Genomic DNA, 22,269 nt, shown 5'->3' with positions numbered 1-22,269 from the left:
AGGCCAGGGTGGCCTGGCTGTGGCACACTTGACCTTCCCTCTGTCCCTTTCCCTGAGTCTGATTCTTCTCACCGCAGCAGGGAGCTGGTGTGGTCCTTCCATCTTAGTCTATGTGGCCTAGCGGCTGCCTCTAGGGGGACTCCGCCGCAGGTCAGGCAAGAGGAGTGCCAGCCAGGTTCTCATGCCCAAGGATGGAGTTGAGGGCCAGACCCAGGGTGGTGGCCTCGTTTTCTGGGTGCTGGCAATCCAGTGGCATGGTGGGAGGTGTGTGTGTGGGGGTGCCAGGGATAAACAATGAGAAGGTGGCGTTGGCCCCTCTTGGGTGGCATGGGTCAGTTGCCTTTGTGGGAACCTGAGCTCCAGGCCAGAGCCCAGGGTCACGGTGGCTGTCCCTGCTCCTCCGAGGTTGGACCTCAGACCCCCACACCCTGCTCAGGTTGCCAGGATGCTGACATGGGCTCTGGGCAGTGTCACCCCAGCGAGAGAGCACTCTGGTTGCCAGACACTGCCGCCTCTGGCTCCCAAGGGGCTGGCTGGCTGCCCGCATCAGGCATGTGGCCAGTGGAGATGGGTCCTGGGTAGCCTGGGATCCGGCTTGGAAGCTTTGCTCCCTCTCTGCTCAGGGCTCTCGGGAACCTGGGGAGATGCTGCCACGGAAGCTGAAGAGGGTGGTCCGGCAGGAGTTCTGGGTGACCTTCGAGACCTTGCTCATGCAGGGAAGAGAGGTAGGACTGGCCCTCCTTCCCTTCCCCGCTGTCCGTGGAGCTCCCTGAGCACTGAGCCCCCGCGGTGGGCTTTTTGTAGTTGGGGAGGGAGGGCTGCTGAAAGGACACGGGGCCCAGCAGGTGGCACCATTCTGGCTCCACCCCATTTAATCATAGCACTCCTTTTATTTTTATTTTAATTAATTGACTTATTTTTAAATAATTTTTTGGTTTATTTTTATTTATTTATTTGAAAGTGACAGACAAAGAAAGAGGGAGAGAGAGAGAGAGCGAGAGAGAGAATGGGCACACCAGGGCCTCCAGCCACTGCAAACACTCCAGGCACGTGCGCCCCCTTGTGCATCTGGCTAACGTGGGTCCAGGGGAATTGAACCGTGGTCCTTAGGCTTCACAGGCAAATGACTTAACTGCTAATGCATTTCCCCAGCCCTATTTTTTTTTTGAGGTAGGGTCTCATTGTAGCCCAGGCTGACCTAGAATTCACTATGTAGTCTCAGGGTGGCCTCAAAACTCACATCCATCCACCTACCTCTGCCTCCCTAGTGCTGGAGTTAAAGGCGTGCACTGCCACACTGGGCTTGATGTTCATTTCCATTAGAGCCTCTCCCCTCCTTAGGCAGGTGGGGTCTCCATTCTCTGTACACGGAGCAGTGTGTGCTCCTGAGAGAAGTAAGTCATGGAACAGTCTGTGATTTGCTATTTTAAGTATCTGCAGTGCTATTTTTAGGTCCAGATTTACAAATCCACCTCACTCTGTCAGACTGACTTGTAGAGGTGTGTTCCATCACTGATCTGAACTGTCCTCTAAGGGACAGTCCAGCTGTTCTCAGCGTAGCAGGAAAACAGCCACTGCTGACAGCCTGTTTGACCCTGTCTTTTCTCTTTCTTTCCTTACTATCTAAACAAGGAATGGGATGGCTTAGAAGTTAAGACATTTGCCTGCAAAGCCAAAGGACCCAGGTTCAATTCCCCAGGACCCACATTAGCCAGATGCACAAGGGGGCCCAGGCATCGGGAGTTCGTTTGTAGTGGCTGGAGGCCCTGTCACGTCATTCTCTCTCTCTCTCTCTCTTTCTCTCCCTCTTTCTCTGTCAAATAAATAAAATAGAATACACGACCCATATACCTCAACAAAGAGGGGTTGGGGGAGGGGGTAGATCATGGATGAGCCTAACAATGGCACCAAATTGACTGTATTTGTTGAGTCCCAAACTAATTAATAATAATAATAATAATAAAGAGTAAAAATAAATAAAAATTTTACAAAATATTTAAAAAAATAAAAAAGGGATGTATTTCCTTTCTAAAGCAAAATTCACATAACCTGAATCTAACCACTGAAAAGTGAGCAATTCTGTGGCAGCCAGCACATGCACAATGCTGTGTGGCCACCGCCATCATCATGACCCCACCCCAAGAGAACCCCCCAACAGCTCTGTCCACCCGGCACCCAGCCCTGGCGCAGCCCCTGCCTGTGTCCCTGGGCTCAAGGTGCTGGGCACTTGTTATGACTGTGGTTCTGCACAGGTGGCCTTTGACATCTAGCTTCTCTCTGAGCAAAAGGCTTTCAGGACTCAAGGAGTCTTTGGGGCCCAGTACAAATGGAAGGTTTCTGTGTCCAAGGGGCTTCACGGCAGAGGCCGGGAGTGTGGCTGCAGACTGTGAGCCTGTGAGCCTGTGAGACAGGCGGTGCTTTAAGGAAGAAGCCCGCGTGTGTGGCCCAAGCAGGCTGGGCAGGGCAGGAAAGGGGCAGGTTGGGGATAATGCAGGATAGCTCAGGAGACCCCTCTCTGGGGTAGCTGAGCCCCTGTGGCAGACTGGGGGGATCATGGGCCCATGGCTGGACCAGCTCACCCTACCCCCGCTCCCCAGGTGTACAAAGGGTACATGGATGACCCGAGGAACACGGACAACGCCTGGATTGAGACGGTGGCCATCAGCGTCCACTTCCACGACCAGAACGACGTGGAGCTGAAGAGGCTAAACAGCGTGCGAGGAACGGGGCTGGGGGGCTCTGGGCGTGTCTCGCAGGGCTTGTCTCTCTAGCCTCCCGGGCCACAGCTGCCCAGGTGGGGCGGGCAGGCTGCCCCCAGCAGAGTCTGGACAGATGCCCTGAGGGGCCATGTGGTTCCAGCAGCCTGGTCCTTTAATAGGGATTGGGCTTGATCCAGAGAGAGACCAGCATGGCCTTTCCTGTGCCCCTCTTGCAGGACATCTGTCCCCTGCACTTAGAGCAACCTTCATATTCCCCACCCTGAACTGGGGTGGAAAAGTTCCACTGTGTGAAATCTGGGCTTTCTTGGCAGTATAAGAGCTCTGAGAGAGTAAGGAACCTCCTTGCCCTTCAAGCAAGTCTTGTGGGGGGGGGGGCTCATCAAAGCCATTTCTGGCACCCATTTTATTCAGTGAGCCAATCACGGGCTGGAGACAGGGAGTGGGCCCAAGGTTCTGATGCTGGGGGTAACTTAGCTTCCCAGAGGGGAATGATTGCTGTCTGTCTTTGCAGCACCTACAAGCCTGTGGCCCAGAGGCATCTGTCCAGTGGCAGGTGGTGGACAGGCGCATCCCAATCTATGTGGACCACAAGACCATCCTTCAGAAGGTGGCCGCACTGTTTGGAGCCCACTTCTGACCGTGGACGTGGATGAAAACTCCTCAGGGAAGAAGATGCCATCCACCAATGCCCCCCACCCTGGGGCTTGAGTTAGTCTCCCTTAGTGGCTAGCTGCCCGAAGTGCATGTGGAAGCATGGCTCGGATGGGTCTAGTATCCTGCGGGGCCATCCGGAGTTGGCCAGGCCAGCTCAGCTCCTGAACTGGAGGGCATCAGGGTATCTCGAGAGGAGAGAGCTCAGGGCAGAACCAGCCACTCAGGATCCAGGAGCCACGCCTGTCCCTCTCCACGCCCCTTGGCAGCCTCACGTCTCAGTCAAAGCCTGTTCTCTGCTTGGCTGTGTCATCTCAAGCAACAAACACATCCACCTCGGGGGTGCATCAGCTAAGGTCAGGTTTCCTGGAGAGCTGGAGCCTGTGGTTTCCTGTCCGTGCCTGTGGGCATCTGGGGAGAATGACTTGCATTGCCCACCCCCCTGGCTCCACCACCCCCAAATTACCTTCTTGGTCAAGATGTACCTGATGTGGACCTAGCTCATAGCTCCCTCGCCGTCAGAGTGGAGGCTCCTGTGTGGGCGGGAGAAGCCCAGCAGATGAGCACCACTCCGGGACCCTAGGAGCTCTCAGGCTGGCTCTGCTGCAGGCCTCTCTGCCCTGCGAGCCGGGGACCCGGCTCCGGCAGGAAGGAGCTCGCAGGCGGGTGGGCTGACATGGTGGTTTGGATTTGTGACTCACAGAAGCAGAAACAACTGGGAGTCATCACGAATGGGAATGATATACATATAAAAAAAAGTCCCAAGACCTTAAATCTCATTAGGCCTTAGGCCTGCCTGGTCAGACCTCCAGCTGGTTCACAAATAAAGTTACTGTGGCTGTGGGGCTTATAACTCGGTTCCGGCCCACGGAGGAGTTCTTGCTGTCTTCTCCCGTGGGTGCTCTACAGGCATCTCCGGTCTAAATCCCCACTTTCTCCTCTGACCACCTCCACCATGCGGTCTTATTCCTTTTCCCAGACCCCAGTTCTAGCATCAGCCTTAGCCCCCTCCCCCCGCAACCCAATAGGGTCTCAGCACTCACCCTCGCCTCCTCCTGGCCTCTCAACAGCATGGGTGCTCACATCCCTGCTGGTGTTGACACGATAGGTGCCCTTGGGCCTCCCCCACCCTGTCTTCGAGGCCAAGGCTGGGCTGTCCCTCAGCGGTGCTGGTAGGAGACATCCATGGCGCCTGGGCAGGCCCCTGTCTCTTCCCGGATCAGTACTACCCTGCATGTCAGAGTCCCCACTGACTCCGCTGCTTCCCAAGCCTCCCTAGTCACCTACTTATGGGACAGGCTCCTGTGGGAGTGGCCGAAACTTTCCTTCTAGACCAACTCCTGCTTGAGGCAGCAGGCGTGGGAAGCCCTGGAATACGTACCTGCTGTCGGCTTCCTGTGGGTTCCAGAGCTTTCTGAATAAGAGTCTGAGATCGCTGAGCAGGGCTCACAAGATGGCCCCGGCCCTGCCCTGCCGTCCCGATACTCAGGTCCCTCCACACGCCTGTGTCTTGTCTGTTATGGCTCCAGGAGCTGAGCCACTGCCAGGCCCCCAAATGAATGTCCCACTCCTTTGTTTCTGGCTGAGCTGGGGTGACATGTCATGGGGTCTAGAAAGAAACATCTGTGCTGACTGAGACATCAGGCACCAGGGAGGGGCCGGGATTGTGTCTGGGAGTTCAGTCAGAAGGGCAGGGGACATCTGCCCTGCCACTTAAAACACACAGAACGTGAGCCGGGCGTGGTGGCGCACGCCTTTAATCCCAGCACTCGGATCAGTGAGTTCGAGGCCACCCTGAGCTTGAGTGAGACCCTACCTTGAAAAACCAAAACCAAAACTGTCCAACCAAACAAAAAACCCCCACAGACCACGTGTCATTACAACCATTTTGAATGTGTGGTCTCTCGGCAGCAAGTACAGTCTCTGCGCCACCCTGCCGTGCTGGCCTCCCGAGCAAGCAGCTTTGTTCCAACCTGGCTTCTGCACTGGCGGAGGTACAGGGTGGGGGGGCAGGTTGGGTCTTTTTTTTTTTTTTTTTCTTAGTATTTTTATTTATTTATTTGCAATGAGAGGGAGCTAGAAAGGGAGAGAATGGGCACACCAGTGCCTCTTGCCGCTGCAAACAAACTCCAGATGCATGTGCCACTTTGTGCCTCTGGCTTTATGTGGGTGCCGGGGAATAGAACTCCAGCCAGCAGGCTTTGTAAACAAGCATTTTTTTTTTTTTCAAGATAGGGTCTCACTGCAGCCCAGGCTGACCTGGGATTCACTATCTAGTCTCAGGGTGGTCTCCAACTCATGGCAATCCTCCTACCTCTGCCTCCCCAGTGCTGGGATTAAAGGTGTACATCACCATGCCCAGCCAAACGATTCTTGAAAATATTTTTATTGCTGGGAGTGGCGGCACATGTCTTTAATCCCGGCACGGGGAGGCAGAGGTAGGAGGGTCACCATGAGTTTGAGGCCACCCTGAAATTATACAGTAAATTCTAGGTCAGCCTGAGCTAGAGCAAGACCCTACCTCAAAAAAACAAAGAAAAAAAACCCAAATTTAACAATTATTTATTTACAAAGAGAGAGAGAGAGAGAGATACAGAAAGAAAGAAAGGGAATGAGGGCGTGGAGCTGGGCTGTCTGTCATTTCTGGACATCAGCAGTTCCCTACAGCAAGGCAGCGCCCCTGGAAGAGGCACCCGCTCCCCCAGCTCCAGATGACCTACTGGGTACAGAAGATGCTAGAAACAAAAGACAACGGAAGCACAGTGTGAGACCTGGGGCGATGGCCGAGTGTCTCCGAGGTCCTCTAACCTGAGGTGACCTCATCGCGAGTGACAAGGGGATCTGCCGGGGCAGGCTCCTGACTCAGGGCTCAGAAGCCGGCTACAAAACCAACCCCACAGCCAAGGCAGGGGTTTAACAAATGGGATGGGGAAAATAGAGAACAACTATAATCAGACTAAAAACCAGCTCTTGGAAAAGTTCGGAAGCCACTCACTGTGGATTACTGGGAGAAGGGAGTGTGGAGGATCCGGGAGCGGCTCAGCCCACCGTCTGCGGAGAGAAGACTGGCACGTAGGCCCACGCTCCAGGCAGCCGGGGGCCTTGGCCCCCAGGATGGAGGCCTGGCATCCCAGAGGGAGGCAGTCTGCTTGGCTTCTCCTGCCAGGCAGCAGAGGGGACTCAAAAGGAACAGGTGGGTCCTGCTAGGGCTGGCTGTGTGGGAGGGCACAGTCCCAAGTGCCATTCTCAGCCAGGTTTCAAGCCTGGCTACAGAGCCAGGTGATCTAGGGATTCTGGACGATCTAGGAACCCCAGCAGTGCCGAGACAAACTGGCTGAAAGTCAATGCACTGATTGAAGAGGCCCTGTCAGCTACCCTTGGGCACCTCACGGCACCAGCCCTGGCTGAGATAGCCGCCGAGCCAGATACCAGCAGGTCAGGGGGTCTGCTTGAGGCTCCTGCTAGGACTAGGTGGGCCAGACAAGAAGCTGGGCAGTGGGACTTGGAGCGACTTCAGAGAGCTGGTGAGAGCGTGTGCCCACATGACCCATGGCTAGGGGAGGGCATATCCAAGGCCACTCTGTGGTCTCCTCAGTGGGAAGGACGGTGATGGCCTTGACAAGATTTTTTTCTTCTTTAAGGTAGGGTTTCGGTCTAGCCCAGGCTGGCCTGGAATTCACTATGTAGTCTCAGGCTGGCGTTGAACTCTGCCTGGGATTAAAAGTGTGTGCCACCATGCCCTGCAGATTTAAAAAAAATGCTTTTATTTATTTAAGAGAGAGAGAGAGAGAGAGATAGAGAATGGGCACACCAGGGCCTCTAGCCACTGCAGCCAAACTCCAGACAAATGTGCCTCCTTGTGCGCCTGGCTTACTTTGAGCCGGGGTCCTCAGGCTTCACAGGCAAGTGCCTTAACCACTGAGCCAGCTCTCCAGCGCGACAGGATGTTTCATTCATTGTGTCACTTCAGCCCTCCTGATGCTGCAAGCTCAGCCCCTGCAGCAATGCGCTGGCTGCTGGTCCTCACCCGAGTCCTCAAGGATCCTGGGAAGATGAGAATGAGGACATCACCTGGAGCCCGCTCATGGTCATAAGGAAGGGGTCACTGAAGGCAAGGCCAGGCAGGCATTTTAAGTCTTCTGGGGCCTTGAAAGCACCACAGGAAGTAGTCAGGATGGGGGCAAGCCCGGCCACCCACACAGCCCTTAGAGGGTTGGATGCCAGCAACCATGAGGCTCACCTTGCACCCAGAACTAGGAGGACCAAAAGGGAACCACCACACCACTGCCCCACCCAACTCAGCCGGTCAAAATGGTATTAATACTTGTAATCACTTGCGTTAGCACACTTGCTCTGTTCCTTACGAAGGCACAACCCACATCAGCTAGTTACGTGCACAAATCTTAAGTGCCCCCCCCCCCCCAGCACAAGAATGGAGAATGTGAATCCTTCCAGCCGCCAGTCCTTGAGCTCCAGCCTGGTTGTGGTCCTGCCTTCTCCCCATGAAAGAATACGTACAGCCCATTCTTCAATGTCCTATTTTTAAAATTGAGTTATTTTTTATTAACAACTTCCATGATTGTAAACCATATCCCACGGTAATGCTCTGCCGCAGTCAGGTTTGCATTGCTGGTAGAAATCACCCAGCCAAGAGCAGCTTGTGGGAGAAAAAGGTTTATTTTGGTTTACAGGCCTGAGGGGGAAGCTCCACAATGGCAGGGAAGAGGACAGCAAGAGTAGAAGGTGGACACCAACCCTGGCCAACATAAGGTGGACAATAGCAACTTGAGAGTGTGCCAAACACTGGCACGTGAAAACTGGCTATAACACCCATAAGCCCACCCCCAACAATACACTCCCTCCAGGAGGCGTTAATTCCCAAATCTCCATCAGCTGGGAACCTAGCATTCAGAACACCTAAGTTTATGGGGAACACGTAAGTTTATGGGGGACACCTGAATCAAACCACCACACCCTCCCTCCCCCCACTCTCCCCTTCGAAACTCCACTCTCCATCATACTCCTCCCCCTCTGAATCAGTCTCTCTTTTATTTTGATGTCTTGATCTTTTCCTTCTATTATGATGGTCTTGTGTAGGTAGTGTCAGGCACTGTGAGGTCATGGATATCCAGGCCATTTTGTGTCTGGAGGAGCATGTTCTAAGGAGTCCTACCCTTCCTTTGGCTCTTACATTCTTTCCGTCACCTCTACCGCAATGGACCTTGGAAGGTGAGATAGAGATTTCAATGTCCTATTTTGGACTCATGCAACATGCACTTGATCCGTCTGGCCCTTTTCACTCCACATAACGTCTCTGAATTCATCTACGACTGCACTGAAGTATTCAGTGGTAACTACCTTACTTTGCTTTATTTATTTATTTATTGTATTAGAAGGAATTTATTGGATTAGTTTACGACAGTCCAACAACAGCAGTTTGTAGGCCTGAGAATCAAGGAACCTGGTAGCTGCTCAGAGGCCTCAGCAGTCCCAATCCAACACTGCAGGCCTGGAGGCTTCCTGGCGAGCTGCCAGTCTTCGGTCCTTGCTGGTCTTCAGTCCACACTGGAAGGCAGCCAGCAACACTGGCAGCCAGGAGGGATTCTGCTTACCAGAGCTCTCTTCAATCAAGCCCCCATCAGAGGGCCGCCCACTCTGGGGGAGGGGCTTACCCTGGGGCAAGGACCTCCTCTTCAGTTAATCCTTCCTGGAAGCAACATCTGAGACTCACTCAGGAGGAAGGTCTGTAGATTCCTAAACAGATCTAGTTGACATCAAAACTTAACCATCACACTATCATTCAATTATCTGATTATCTACAAATACTCTTCTGGGATGTCTGCAAGGAGTGGTGGAAAAAATTGGGCCCAAATGATACTATGGAAAGAGTAGACTAACCGAGTTACAAAAGGCGCTTTCTTTTTTGTTTGTTTGTTTTGTTTTGTTGTTTTTCAAGGTAGGGTCTCACTGTAGCCCAGGTTGACCTGGAATTCACTATGGAGTCTCAGGGTGGCCTCGAACTCGCGGCGATCCTCCATCCTCTGCCTCCCGAGTGCTGGGATTAAAGGCGTGCGCCACCACGCCCGGCCAAAATTTTGCTTAATTTAAATATTAAAAATATTCCAGCTGGCCAGGCGTGGTGGCGCACGCCTTTAATCCCAGCATGTGAGAGGCAGAGGTAGTAGGAAGGCTGTAAGTCCGAGGGCAGTCTGACACTCCATAGTGAACACCAGGCTAGAGCGAGAGCCTACCTTGAACCCCTCCCCCCCAAAAAAAATTCCAGCTGGGTGTTGTGGCCCATGACTGAATTCCAGCACTTGGGAGGCTGAGGTAGAAAGATTGTGAATTTGGGCTGGAGAGATGGCTTAGCGGTTAAGCGCTTGCCTGTGAAGCCTAAGAACCCTGGCTCGAGGCTCGGTTCCCCAGGTCCCACGTTAGCTAGATGCACAAGGGGGCGCACGCGTCTGGAGTTCGTTTGCAGAGGCTGGAAGCCCTGGCGCGCCCATTCTCTCTCTCTCCCTCTGTCTTTCTCTCTGTGTCTGATGCTCTCAAATAAATAAATAAAAATTAAAAAATTAAAATAAGAAAGATTGTGAATTTGAGGCCAGCCTAAGCTACATAGTGAGACCTTGTTTCAAAGAAAACAAAACTAGAGTATCTGGAGTCCCCTTTGGCATTTCTTCAATACTTTCTTTAATCACTTAAAAAGATAATTGGGAGTTGGGTGTGGTGGCACACACCTTTAATCCTGGCACTCGGGAGGCAGAGGTAGGAGGATCACCGTGAGTTCAAGGCCACCCTGAGACGACATAGTGAATTCCAGGTCAGCCTGGGCTAGAGTGAGACCCTACCACAAAAAAAAAAAAAAAAAAAAAAAAAAAAAGATTATTGGAGCTGGAGAGATGGCTTTGCAGGCAAGCATCTTAACTGCTAAGATGGCTTAGCAGTTAAGATGCTTGCCTGCAAAGCCTAAGGACCTAGGTTCCACGTGAGCCAGATGCACAAGGTGGCACAGGTATCTTTTTTGAAAAAAGGTTGTTGATGGCTTAAAGCCAAAATAATGACACTGTATTGTCATTATTACATAGACAGCAGTAAAATGTAGGATGAGCACAAGTAAAGCATCTGAAACAGGCTGCAGCCAAGACTAACCCTTCATCTGCCAGCATCGCGGGCCCATGATGTCCCCTCACGTGCACAGGGCATGGGGAGCATGTGGCAGCACGCGTCTCCACCCCGTCTTGTACTGGGGAGGGGAGGGGCGGGAGATGCTATCCCCTGCTCCCCTTCAGTGGCTCGCTTCCAGTAACCTGGAGACCCCCTGTGGGCTCCATTTCCTGAAGGATTTTACACTCTCCAACATAGGGGCCTTTGGAGGACAGTCAGGTTACGGATTTCAACCACAGCAGTTGCCCAGTCCAGATGAAGGCAGGGACAGGAGACAACAGGACAAAGGCAGGTGGGTGACCAGGGCAAGACAGCAGGAAGACGAGCTCTGATCTCACTAGGGAAGCCTTCCTCTATACGAAAGCCACCAACGTGCCTAGAGACGCCAAGGGCAAAGAACTGCAGTCTAGCTGCTGGCTGACTCAGTTCCTCTAATTTCTCACTAACGTCCCAGGATCCCATCACACCGAGCAACGCCAGCAGCTACTTTGTAGTCTCATCCAGTCCTCACAGTGACCCATGTTCCCGTCGCTTCACTTGAGTGTACTGTCACCCTGTACAGTGGGGTATGACTGCCACCTTCTCACAGCTGGCACGAGGGAGCGCACGAGACAGGAATGCCATCAGAGCCAGGCTGTACCCTCCTTGGTGCTCACATCAGGGTGGTACTGTCTGTCTGAGCAGCAAGGACATTAACCTTGTGTGGCGGTTAAGTACTGAATCTTCATTGTACTCAGCGGATTTGGAATCACCTGGAAACTGAAGAACGTTACTGGGTGTGTCGGTGAGGGTGCTTCCAGAAAGGTTTAATGGAGGAGCAAGACTCACCCTGAATGTGGGTGGCTTGGGTGCAATAAGAGCTTGTTTGGAGGTTCTAGCAGGGAAGTGCAGCCACTTGAATACCCTCAACCGAAGGGTACACAGCCCCAGGAGGGGACGCATGTGGGGCGCTGGGGGAGGAAGGGGTCACCTGTCTCGCCGGCCAGATCAGCCCAGTCAACCTTGATGATCAATGGGGTGATAGATGTTGCAGCCAGAAGACCCGCACATCTGGCTTGGGTGGAAAGAAAGAGGAACAAGGAGAAACCAAGCTGAGTGTCACCATTCAATTTCCTTGCCTGCTGGTCCTTCAGCCTGCGAGCAAGCAGCCTCGAGACCCTGCCAGCACCACGGACTCCTGTCGCCTTGCCTTTCCCGCTGCGCAGGCCACCTCACACTGCGAGCCAGACTAAACCTTTCCACCTCTAAGTTACTTCTCAGGCCTTTTGTTACGGTGACAAGATCAAAGTTACTAGTCCACTTGTCCCGCAGCGACAGCGTTTTCTCTCCTGCGGAGTTGACCCCCCCGCCCCCCTCCACCCCTCCAGAGTTGATTCTGATATTGAGGGAGCTGTGTGGACTCTGCAGGCATCCTGAAGGAGGTGACTTGAAGTCTAAAGCCACACTTACGTGAAAGGACAGAGGGAACATCCAGCCTTAACCTGAAGGAAAGCTGACACAGCTGTGCCAACATTCGACAAAGGAGAAATCAAGTCAGAGGATGGAGGGGTAAACCAGTCATGATGACAAGGGGCCAGTTAATCAAGAGCACCGAATAATCTGGACGCACACTTTTTAAAATGAGCAAAGCAAACCTCATAAAACTGTAGGAGAGCCTGGGGAGGTTGCTCAGCCGTTAAGGTACTTGCCTGCAGAGCCGAATGACCTAGGTTGGATTCCTTGGTACCCACATAAATCCAGATGCAAAAAATGGCTCATGCATCTGGCGTTCATTTGTGGTGGCTGGAGGCCCTGGGGCATCCATTCTCTCTGTCTGTCTCTCTCCCTCTGCAAATAAATAAAAATAAAATTATTTGGAAAAAACTGTAGGAGAAGCAGACAAATCGACAATTATAGCCAGAGACTTCACCCCCCCCCTCCAGTAATTAATGAAACAAGTATGTAGGAAGCCGGTAAGTACAAAAACTTCTCAGTAAACAGTCGCTATCCTTGATCCCACCCACACTCACGGAACACCCCGCTGAGGAGCGGAACACGCATTCAGTTACACGTAGCCACTTTCATACTCTGAGCCTTAAATGAGTCTCAATAAAAATCAAGAGGATATAAATATGTAGAATACATCTTGTGACAAGATGGCTGTGAATTACTAATGCACAGATCTCTGGAAAATCCCCAAATTTCTAGAAATTAACTAACAAAGAAATCAAAGGGAAATTATAATATATTTTGAATTTTTTTATTACTTGTTTATTTATTTATTACAGAGAGAGAGAGAATGGGGGCGCCAGGGCCTCTAGCCACTGCAGCGAACTCCAGACACATGCACCATCAGTTGGGTACTGGAAAATCGAACCTGGGTCCGTAGGCTTCCCCAGGCAAGTGCCTTAATGGCTAAGCCATATCTCCAGCCCTGTAATATATTTTAAACTTAATGTTAATAAAAATACAAATATCAAAGTTTCTGGAATGCAGCTAAAGGAGGGCATAGAGGGAAGTTCACAGTATAATGACCATGCCAGAGCAGAAAGCATTGCACTTCTGTGAGCTTGGCTGCCAGTTTAAGGAACTAAACCGAAAAGAGGAAGTTAAAGAAAAAAATACCAGAGACTGCATGATGGCCCACACCTTTAATCCCACCACTCAGGAGGACAAGGTGGGTGGATCGCTGTGAGATAGAGGCCATCCTGGAGTGAGTTTCAGGTAAGCCTGGGCTACAGTGAGACCCAGCTTAAAAACAAAACAAAGCAAAAAAACAACCAACCAAACAAAAACACTAAAGTGGAAATCAACAAAAAAGAGTGAAGCAATGGAGAAATCCAGTGAACCAAACATTGGTCCTTTGTGAAGATAAAATTATAAACTCCTGCCCTGAACTATCAGAAAGAAGCCAGGCATTGCCAGTGTCAAAAAGGAGAGCAGTGAGTCAGTCATATTTTCTAGACCTTGGAGGAAGTAAACGAACACCTTGAACAACTTCATGGTCATGGATTCAAACCTACATGAAATGGACAGGCCTTGAGTCGTACAAACAACCATTAGGTCAAAGAGAGAAAATGTTTCTTAGTTGTACAAGTATCAAGTAATTCAACTTCATCCAAAAGCAAAAATACATCATGGCCTCATGGACTTTGTCCCTCAAACCTAGGCTGATTTAACCTTTGAAAATCACCACTATAACTTCCCCCCACCAAAAAAAGAAAAACACCTTTCATCCACTCCTGATTAAAAAAATAAAAAAATCAACATCACAACTCTCAAACCGGGCGTGGTGGTGCACACATTTAATCCCAGCAGTTGGGAGGCAGAGGTAGGAGGATCGCCATGAGTTTGAGGCCAGCCTGAGACTACATGGTAAATTCAAGGTCAGACTGGGCTACAGCGAGACCCTACCCTGGAAAACCACCCCTTTCAAAAAAAAAAAAAAAAAAAGAAAGAAAGAAAGAAAGAAAATAGAAAAACCCTCTCAGGTCTGGGAAGATGGCTGCGCAGTTAAAAGTGCTTGCTTGCAAAGATAAAGTTTAATTCCCAGGTATCCACATAAAGCCAGGTGCACAACGTGGTACACGTACATGTGTCTGGAGTTCATTTGCAGAGGCAAGAGGCTCTGGCATGCCCACACTCTCTTTCTCAAATAAGGAATATATATATATTAAGGCATTGGCCTCCACACCCTGCTCTATTCCTTTTTAAAACTTATTTATTTTCTCAATTTTTATGAACATCTTTCATGATTATAAAAAATATCCCATGGTAATACCCTCCTTCCCCCCACTTTCCCCTTTGAAATTCCATTCTCCATCATATTCCCTCTCAAGTATATTATATATATAAAATTCCCAGCCAATTGGAGAAAAGATGGTCCCCCAACAGCTGTGAAAACTATCTACACCTGTGTACAATCGCAAGCACTGCATCACATCTCACACCACATAGGCAGATCAACTCAAAGTGTGGCAGACCTGAACACAAAGGTCTACAATTACCATCTTACTTTCCTTGTTGCTGTGACAAAATTCCTGACCAGAAGCAACTTAAGGATGAAGGGTTCATTGTGGGTCACAGTTCCAGGGTGTCCAGCCCGTCATGCGCGGGAAGGCACTGGGCATCTACGGCCAGGAAGCAGAGTGGTAAACACTGGTGCTCAGCTCTTTATCTTTTTCTTTAATTTTTTATTTATTTTCTCAATTTTTATTAACATTTTCCATGATTATAACAAATATCCCATGGTATTATCTTCCCTCCCCCCCCCACTTTCCCCTTTGAAATTCCATTCTCCATCCTATCCCCTCCCCATCTCAATCAGTCTCTCTATTATTTTGATGTCATGATCTTTTCCTCCTCTCTCTTTTTTTTTTTTTTTGTTTGTTTTTCTAGGCAGGGTCTCACTCTAGCCCAGGCTGACCTGGAATTCACTAGGTAGTCTCAGGGTGGCCTCAAACTCTCGGCGATCCTCCTACCTCTGCCTCCCGAGTGCTGGGATTAAAGGCGTGCACCACCACGCCCAGCTCCCTTTTACTCCTCTTATGATGGTCTTGTGTAGGTAGTGTCAGGCACAGTGAGGTCATGGATATCCAGGCCATTTTGTGTCTGGGGGGAGCACGTTGTAAGGAGTCCTACCCTTCCTTTGGCTCTTACATTCTTTCCACCACCTCTTCCGTATTAGACCCTGAGCCTTGGAAGGTGTGATTGAGATGTTACTCAGTACTCCAGTCACTTCTTTTCAGCACTATGATACCTTCTGAGTCATCCCAAGGTCACTGCCATCTGAAAAGAGAAGATTCTCTACCCAAAGTGAGAATAGTGTTAATATAAGGGTATGAATATTAAGAGAAGTGCTTACTGGGCAGTTTGATAAGCATAGTATATACACTTATCCAGACATCAGCAGATGTTACACCCCTAGGGCTCATGACTACCCCTGTTTTAAGTTTTCAGTATCAGGGATGTATTCCTCCCCCCATGGAACGGGCCTCCAGTCCAATTGGAGGGCAGTTGGTTTCCACCATGACAGACGTGCCACTATTATACCTGTTGGCTCATTTGGCCTGGCTGGCCAATTATAAGGCTTGCAGTGCCCACTGTTGAGTATCTTCACTGGTGGCATCTCTTTCTCCCATTGATCTACATGTAGAATGGCTTCTTCCAGCTTTCTGTCAGCTGGTCTACATGGAGGAGGTTATCAGCTCAGTTCCAGCAGGATTTTTCAGTGGCATAGCAGCCCAAGTATGTGGAGTCTTCAGCAATAGGGTCTTACTATCTATTCCTGGTGGGAAAACAAGGGCCTCGGCAATGGCCTGTAATGTTTTGGGGGCATCAGGGACCTCCCTGGCCAACAACTCACTGGAGGTATCTCATCCCTGGCACTGAAAATTTTCTAACAACGTCTTTATCTTTTTTCATTCAGTCTGGGACTCCAGCCGATGGAATAGTGCTGCCCCCAGTTAGGGTGGGCCTTCCCTCCTCAATTAACCTCATCTAGAAACTTCCTAACAAGACAAGCCCACGGTGATTCCAGAGTCAATTTGACAATCAAGATTAACTGTCACCACTGTAAAAGCCTTGTGACTCTGGTAAGTCAAAGACTTGGCAGATAACTCCAAAAGCACCATGCATAAAAGAAGAGAAGAATCTCTAAATTGGACTTTCTCAAAATTAAAAGCTTGCTCTTGAAAGCTGCTAAGAGAACAAAAAGACAAACCACAGGCTCAGAGAAAATATTTATGAATCATGTTTCTGATCAAGCACGTGGATCCGAGCAGCGCTCACAACTCAAAAACTGGACAACAGCAGCCTGGCTAAAAGTGGGTAAAGACTGAACTTCCCCGAGGCAGACCAGAGGGACAGACGAAAAGCCGGGTGGCTAGCCTCTGGGGAAACACGATCCAAACACAGATCAGTCCACCTTCTAGATGGTTACAGTCAAAGCCACTGGCCACACCAGGTGCTGAGGGCAGTGAGCCCTTATCCTGTGGACGGGCTGACACGCGGAGCCAGCATTGGAAGATTCCTGAAGTCCAGCGGTCAGCCGTGGTGTGCCCAGGCCGTGGCCTTCCAAGGTACTCATTCCTCCAGGAAAAACCAAAGCGAGGGTCAAAGGGGCGTACATGGTTCCCATCGGCCTTTCTGTTACAGCGCCGCCCAAGACTTGAACAGGAGGCTGGACAGACAAACGGACACCGGGACTAGGGAGGAACCCGGCCCCTGAGCCCCCTGGTCTGCGTCAATTTGCGGATAATTCGTCCGAAGGAAGCCACACCAAACAGCACAAGCGAAGCATCCCATTTACAGAAGTTATAAGCAATGCAAACGCGCCTGCAGCTGCGAGACAGATGCTAGCCCGTGAGCGGGACGGACCGAGGGACAGTCCGCAGGGGAGCTGGGGAAGCCACCATGCTGGCAGGGATGATATCGGGCTCTCGGGCTCGGCTCAGGTCCCGGGCAACATTCCCCACCTCCGCCCTCCCTGGGAGTGCCAGCATCCCCCGATGAGGTCAAGGGAGGCATCTGACCACTGACCTGGGCCAGCGTTCGGGGTCTCGGTGCTTCCGGGGCGCTTGCCCGCCCAGAGGCGCGCAGCCCGGGAGAGGAGGGACGGAGGGGGCGCGCCAGGACTTTCCGGCCTCGGAGGCTTGCCTGGCCGCAGGGCACGCCCCAGTCCTGGGGTGGGGTGTAGGGGCCACATATGCACCCCTCCCACACCTTAGGAAAGCAGGGTCCCCCAAATCCGCCACGCCGTCCCAGACCCCACCCACTCCGGCTCCGCCCTCCAATTTCCCGCTGGAACCCAGGCGGGCACCGACGCCAGGCCCCGCCCCTTGCGATAACCACGCCCACAACAGCCTAGGCCCCGCCCACCCTCCCACCCTCCCGTGACTCCGCTCCAATTCGCTCGCATGCCCGGCCTCGCCCTCGTCTCTGCCCATCCCCCACTGACCACGCCCCCACCCAGACCCACCCCTCGCCATGGGCCACGCCCCCTTTCCTTTCACCAGCCCCCGTGCAAGCCCCGCCCACACCGGTCTCAAGCCCCGCCCCGCGTCCTGCCCTGCCCTTCCCCATCCTCGTCCCCGCCTGGCTGCCAAGCCGGCCTTTCCAGCTAGCCGAGGCCGGGGTGGGCGCCGGGCCGGTCACCGCTGCGCAGGGCGGGGCGCAGGCCAGGCTCCCGGAGGCCCCTGGAGCGCGGAGCAGCAGCGGCCGCGCAGGTAAAGCCCCGGCCCTCCCGCGTGACGCCCCCCCCCCAGCCGCCGAGCTCCGGCGACCCCGCGAGCCCGCGCGCCCCTCCGCCACTCCCCGCCCAGCCCTGCTGCCGCGCGCGGGTAGCCAGCTGGCTTGCATCCCTCTCCCTTGCCCCCCGGCGCCGCGTGCTGGAAGCCAGTGCTTCCGGACCGGCGGCGGGCTTTTTGTAGGACTGCGATCTTGGAGGTGTCCCAGGTAGCCTGGTGTCCAGGATAGGCGTGCTTGTGCACCCCCCCCGGCCCCCACTTCGTCTCGGCGAGGGAGCGTGCGCGGCCACCTGCCCGGCCTGACCCGTGCTGGGGAAGGGGAGGAGTGGGTCCCAGCACCCGCCCAGCCATAGATTCTCCCCTGGGTGAGTGACCAGGGTTAGGGCGGGGTCCCCAGCCAGCGGTCAGCCCTGGTCTGCCTTGGCCTTGAGATGCTCCTCTTGGGAATCTTCAGAGTAAGGAATATGAAAGAGGAGCTTTAAAACTCTGCTCCCAGACACCTGCTTTGCCAGGTGACATGCTCTTCCTTAAAGTGTCCCCACTCCCAGCAGCACCTCACCTTCTGTCCCTTCTCTTTTTCTCTTGTAGAACAGAGAGCGCATGGCTCTTCCAGAGATTCTGCATTAGATGACACCCTGGCAGTGGGAAAGGGACACCCACCCCACAGGTCCCGCAGACAAGAGCCACCTGGGTCAGGTTGAGGCAAGATGCTCTCCAGGGCCAGGCAGAGCCCTACATCCCTGCTGGCCCCCACTCAGGGGTCTTGCATATTCCTCCTCTTCTGCCTGCGCCTGGGCACCTCCTGCCCACAGCTGTGCCAGTGCCCCGACCATGCGGGAGCTGTGGCCGTCCACTGCAGTGCGAGGGGCCTTCAGGAGATCCCCAGGGACATCCCAGCTGACACGGTGCTTCTGAAACTAGACGCCAACAAGATTTCCCGAGTCCCTAACGGAGCCTTCCAGCACCTGCCCCAGCTGAGGGAGCTGGACTTGTCTCACAATGCCATCGAGACCATCGGCCCCACGGCCTTCTCGGGCCTGGCCGGGGGCCTGCGGCTGCTGGACCTATCACACAACCGCATCCGGAGGATTCCCAAAGATGCCCTGAGCAAGCTGAGTGCCAAGATCCGCCTGTCCCACAACCCGCTGCATTGCGAATGCTCCCTGCAGGAGGCCCTGTGGGAGCTGAAGCTGGACCCCGACTCCGTGGATGACATTGCCTGCCACACCTCGGTGCAGGAACAGTTCGTGGGCAAGCCGCTGATCCAGGTGCTGGACTCCGGCGCCAGCTTCTGCAGCACCCATCGCAAGACCACCGACGTGGCCATGCTGGTCACCATGTTTGGCTGGTTCACCATGGTGATTGCCTACGTCGTCTACTACGTGCGCCACAACCAGGAGGATGCCAGGCGGCACCTGGAGTACCTGAAGTCCCTGCCCAGTGCCCCTGTCTCCAAAGAGCCTCTCAGCCCTGTGCCCAGCACCCCTGTCTCCAAAGAGCCCCCCAGTTCCATGCCCTAGCGCCCACCTCCAGTGGGCAGCTGCCTCTGGCTGCTGTGGGTTTTGCAGCGGGTGGAGGTGGTGGTGCTGTGGATGCCCCCAGGGAGGTGCGTCGCAGCTCCTCCTGCACAACTGGAAAATCACCTTCCCGTCTGGCATTTGGTCGCAGCAGCAGCCATCAGACCCCATCTTGACAGGCAGGGAAATTGAAGCTTAGGTAAATGAGCCTGATCCAGTTGGGACTTAAAGCCAGGCCTCCTGTGGTGCCATTCTGTGACCCTTCCTCTCTGCCAGCTATTCTTGCCTGGTGCCTTGGGGGAGGGAATGTATGCTCACATGAAGATGGTGCCGTCCACCCCTTCCCAAGGAAGCGAATGTGTGCCCACAACGATGGTGCCCTTCAGGGAAGTGAGTGTGGGTGCACATGAGAATGGTGTCCCCCCCGGGAAGTGAGTGTGTGCGGGCACACACGAAAAATGGTGCTGCCCTCGTTAGGAGGGTGGCTGCAGCCTCACCTAATGGAGGCAGCATAGGTTCTCTCTACTGAGCAGTGGCTCTGTTTACCTAGCACCCCAGGTACGTGGCCAGGGCGTCAGTGGCCCTTTCTCACAGTGGAGCACTAGACCCCCCCCCCCCGGGCTTTCTAGAGCAATCAGTGCAACGTGTAGTCTGTACTGACCTCTGCTTCTGGTGTGTTTGAGTTGCCCTTGTGCCAAAATTCCAGACCACTGAGAGGAGGAGAACGCAGATGGAAACTTGAGAAAGAGCTGGCACGGGCCTCCAGGTGGTGTCGGCCACTAGACAAATAAGGCTGTCCGCCCGCGGCTCCTGCCTCTCTGTCATCTGCGCCTGGCTGGTGGAGGCCTGGCGAAATGGTGGCTCCTGTGCCTTGCTTTCCTCTCAGTCATATCTAAAGTGGTCTCTGCAAAGAATGGGGGGTGAGGGGGATGGGACTGATGACCAGTCACCACGATGGTTCTTTTTCTCCAGAAACAAGAGCTTTCTCTCTCCACCGTGCTGCGGGGACTCAGAGCCACTTTGTCACTCAGTTTTCCTACCTGTGTTCACGTTCAGGGTAGATCTTAACGTCCACCTATACGACTCACTTATATTTTCATTTTTTTACTGTTGTTTTGTATGTGCTTATATTCTAAGCTAGTTTGGCTATTTTGTGTGTAGCAAACGAGAGTAGGTTGTTTATGGCCCTCGAGTGTCAGGTATATGCCTAGCCTCGTCAAATAGAAGTTTGAAGACGTTAGACGGTGATTGTGGTGCGTGTAGGTCGCAAGAATGAATGTTCATTCTTCACTCTTGCGATCTACAGGAGAAGACTGAGACTGTGTCCAAAGGCTAGTCTGGGGTGGGGATTTTGGTGGTCTTAGCACCGCTATGGTTCCATTGTTTGGCCACTGTGTGGCTAGAGACGCCGTGCACATGGCCACATGACTATCTGTAGCCAAGGCCAAAAAGCACAGGGAGTAGTCATGACTCTCTAGTCATGGTGCACGTTAAGAAAAAACAGTCAACGGATTCCAGACCCATCTCCAACTGCCCGGCACCCACACCCGAGTTCTCAGGGAGCTGGGCCTTAGTCTTGGGCCATCTTGCCCAGTCACGGTGAGTGGAGTCCTGATCTGGAGACTGGTAGCAAGAGATGGAGCCCTGGCTGGGATGGGGTGGGGGGGCTTCAATGGACTGGTGGCTTGCCTCGTATGGCACAGACGTGGTCAACACATGATGCCTGGCTCAGTGATCAGAGGCCAGCACCGAGGGACTGACTGACCTGGGCCTGGAGGACAGCCCAGCTATGGGTGTGCGGGTTAAAGACAGCGTGCTGTCCTGCCTCTGGAGGGCACAGAGAAACTGCCAAGCCTGTCCCATAAACAGGGCATGGCCGACCTTATGGCCTCTCTCTGAGGTCCTGGTGCAGAGGACACAGGTCCTATGGTGTGTCATGTTGTGTGGGGCTGCTAAGGGAAGCCATTACTTGGCAAAGGGTATACCTCGGACAGTGTCTGGGTCCCTGCAGACTTTCCTCCCCAAGGTGCCTGCAGTGGAGACGCCCCACGCCTAGAGCTTGTCACCAGCCCAGAGGGTCTGCCTCACAGACGTTTCCTCGGTAGGAAAAGTTGACAGAGCCTGGGTGGTGAGACCAGCATCCTACAGAGCACTTGATTTGTTCTTGTCCCACAATCTGCCCCAGCAGGGCTGGGGCACCCTTCCCTCACTGTCAGATTGCCTGACCCTAGCTGAGGGTCTGGCCTCCCCTATTTGTGTGTCTGCTAGGCTCCTGAGAATTTCCTGCTGGAAAGAGGAGGGCAGAGAAGGTCCGTATGTATGGACCAAGGAAACAGCATGTCTCTCTTAAGGAAGACGCAGAGACTGGCACACACTCCTGCTCATGCGAACTCCTGCCTGGGAGTCCTGGCTCCTCTCCTGTCCTTCTGTACCCTCCCCTGCCCTCCTCTTTCCTACCCTGCCTGGGCACCCCTACTTGTTCCTGATAGAGTAGACATGCAGAAGAGGGCAGGGCCTCTTGAGATGGTGTTTCTACCTGGGCCCCACCTGCTGCCACACAAAATTGGGCACAGTGGGTGGTCTGCGGCCATGAGACTCACGTCTACCCACCATGTCCCCCAGGCAAGGGACAGCAGCATAGACCTACTGTCCCAGCAGGCTCCTGGTCAGTGGGCCTTCAAGAGTATTTCATCCACCAGTCAGATGAATTGCCCAAGACTTGGCTCTGACCTGTGTTACCTGCATGGACTGAGATGGAGCTGGAATGTTCTGGCAGCTCCCAGCACTTAGGAGCTGCCGCTCCTGGAAACACAATCTCAAATCTGATTCTGTTGCTTTCTCAGCCTTTCTGTAGACCTTTAATAAAGCTCCTCATGCTTAACTCTGCTGGTGAGGGCTGTGTTGCCTGTAACCCCAATCCTCTCCCCCTCACCCCCCCCCCCCCCCGAAGCAGCAGTCCTTCCTCAACGGCTCAGGTTGCTGACACCT

At 53.2% G+C, this 22,269-nt stretch overlaps 2 protein-coding genes and 1 non-coding gene across 4 annotated transcripts in view; all 3 read left to right on the top strand.

Moving 5' to 3' along the window:
* The window catches only part of Trpm2 (transient receptor potential cation channel subfamily M member 2), a 63,939-nt gene extending 59,885 nt beyond the window's left edge, over positions 1-4,054 (top strand). The window contains exons 30-32 of the mRNA XM_045149998.1: positions 624-725; positions 2,598-2,714; positions 3,232-4,054. Coding sequence (XP_045005933.1) covers positions 624-725; positions 2,598-2,714; positions 3,232-3,357 — 345 coding nt within the window. The 3' untranslated portion in view covers positions 3,358-4,054. The remainder of the gene's footprint in view (positions 1-623; positions 726-2,597; positions 2,715-3,231) is intronic.
* LOC123461294 lies at positions 589-667 on the top strand. Its single transcript, XR_006637583.1, has one exon. It is a non-coding gene; the product is annotated as a Z6 small nucleolar RNA (small nucleolar RNA).
* A 13,605-nt stretch (positions 4,055-17,659) lies between the features above and the next one.
* Positions 17,660-22,162, top strand: Lrrc3 (leucine rich repeat containing 3). Of its 2 annotated transcripts, none has more exons than XM_045150747.1 (2): positions 17,660-17,743; positions 18,353-22,162. In XM_045150747.1, exon 2 carries the CDS (start codon positions 18,472-18,474, stop codon positions 19,282-19,284), a length of 813 nt encoding a protein of 270 aa, XP_045006682.1. In that variant the 5' UTR covers positions 17,660-17,743; positions 18,353-18,471; the 3' UTR covers positions 19,285-22,162. The 2 variants fall into 2 exon arrangements, with proteins under 2 accessions (XP_045006682.1, XP_045006683.1); XM_045150748.1 differs by lacking the exon at positions 17,660-17,743 and adding an exon at positions 18,114-18,129.
* Positions 22,163-22,269: the final 107 nt, after the last annotated feature.

Source organism: Jaculus jaculus, chromosome 5 (assembly GCF_020740685.1).
Source record: "Jaculus jaculus isolate mJacJac1 chromosome 5, mJacJac1.mat.Y.cur, whole genome shotgun sequence".
Classification (NCBI taxonomy): Eukaryota; Metazoa; Chordata; class Mammalia; order Rodentia; family Dipodidae; genus Jaculus; species Jaculus jaculus.
The sequence above is the reverse complement of the archived record's forward strand: the minus strand, read 5'-3'. Positions and strand labels throughout refer to the sequence as shown.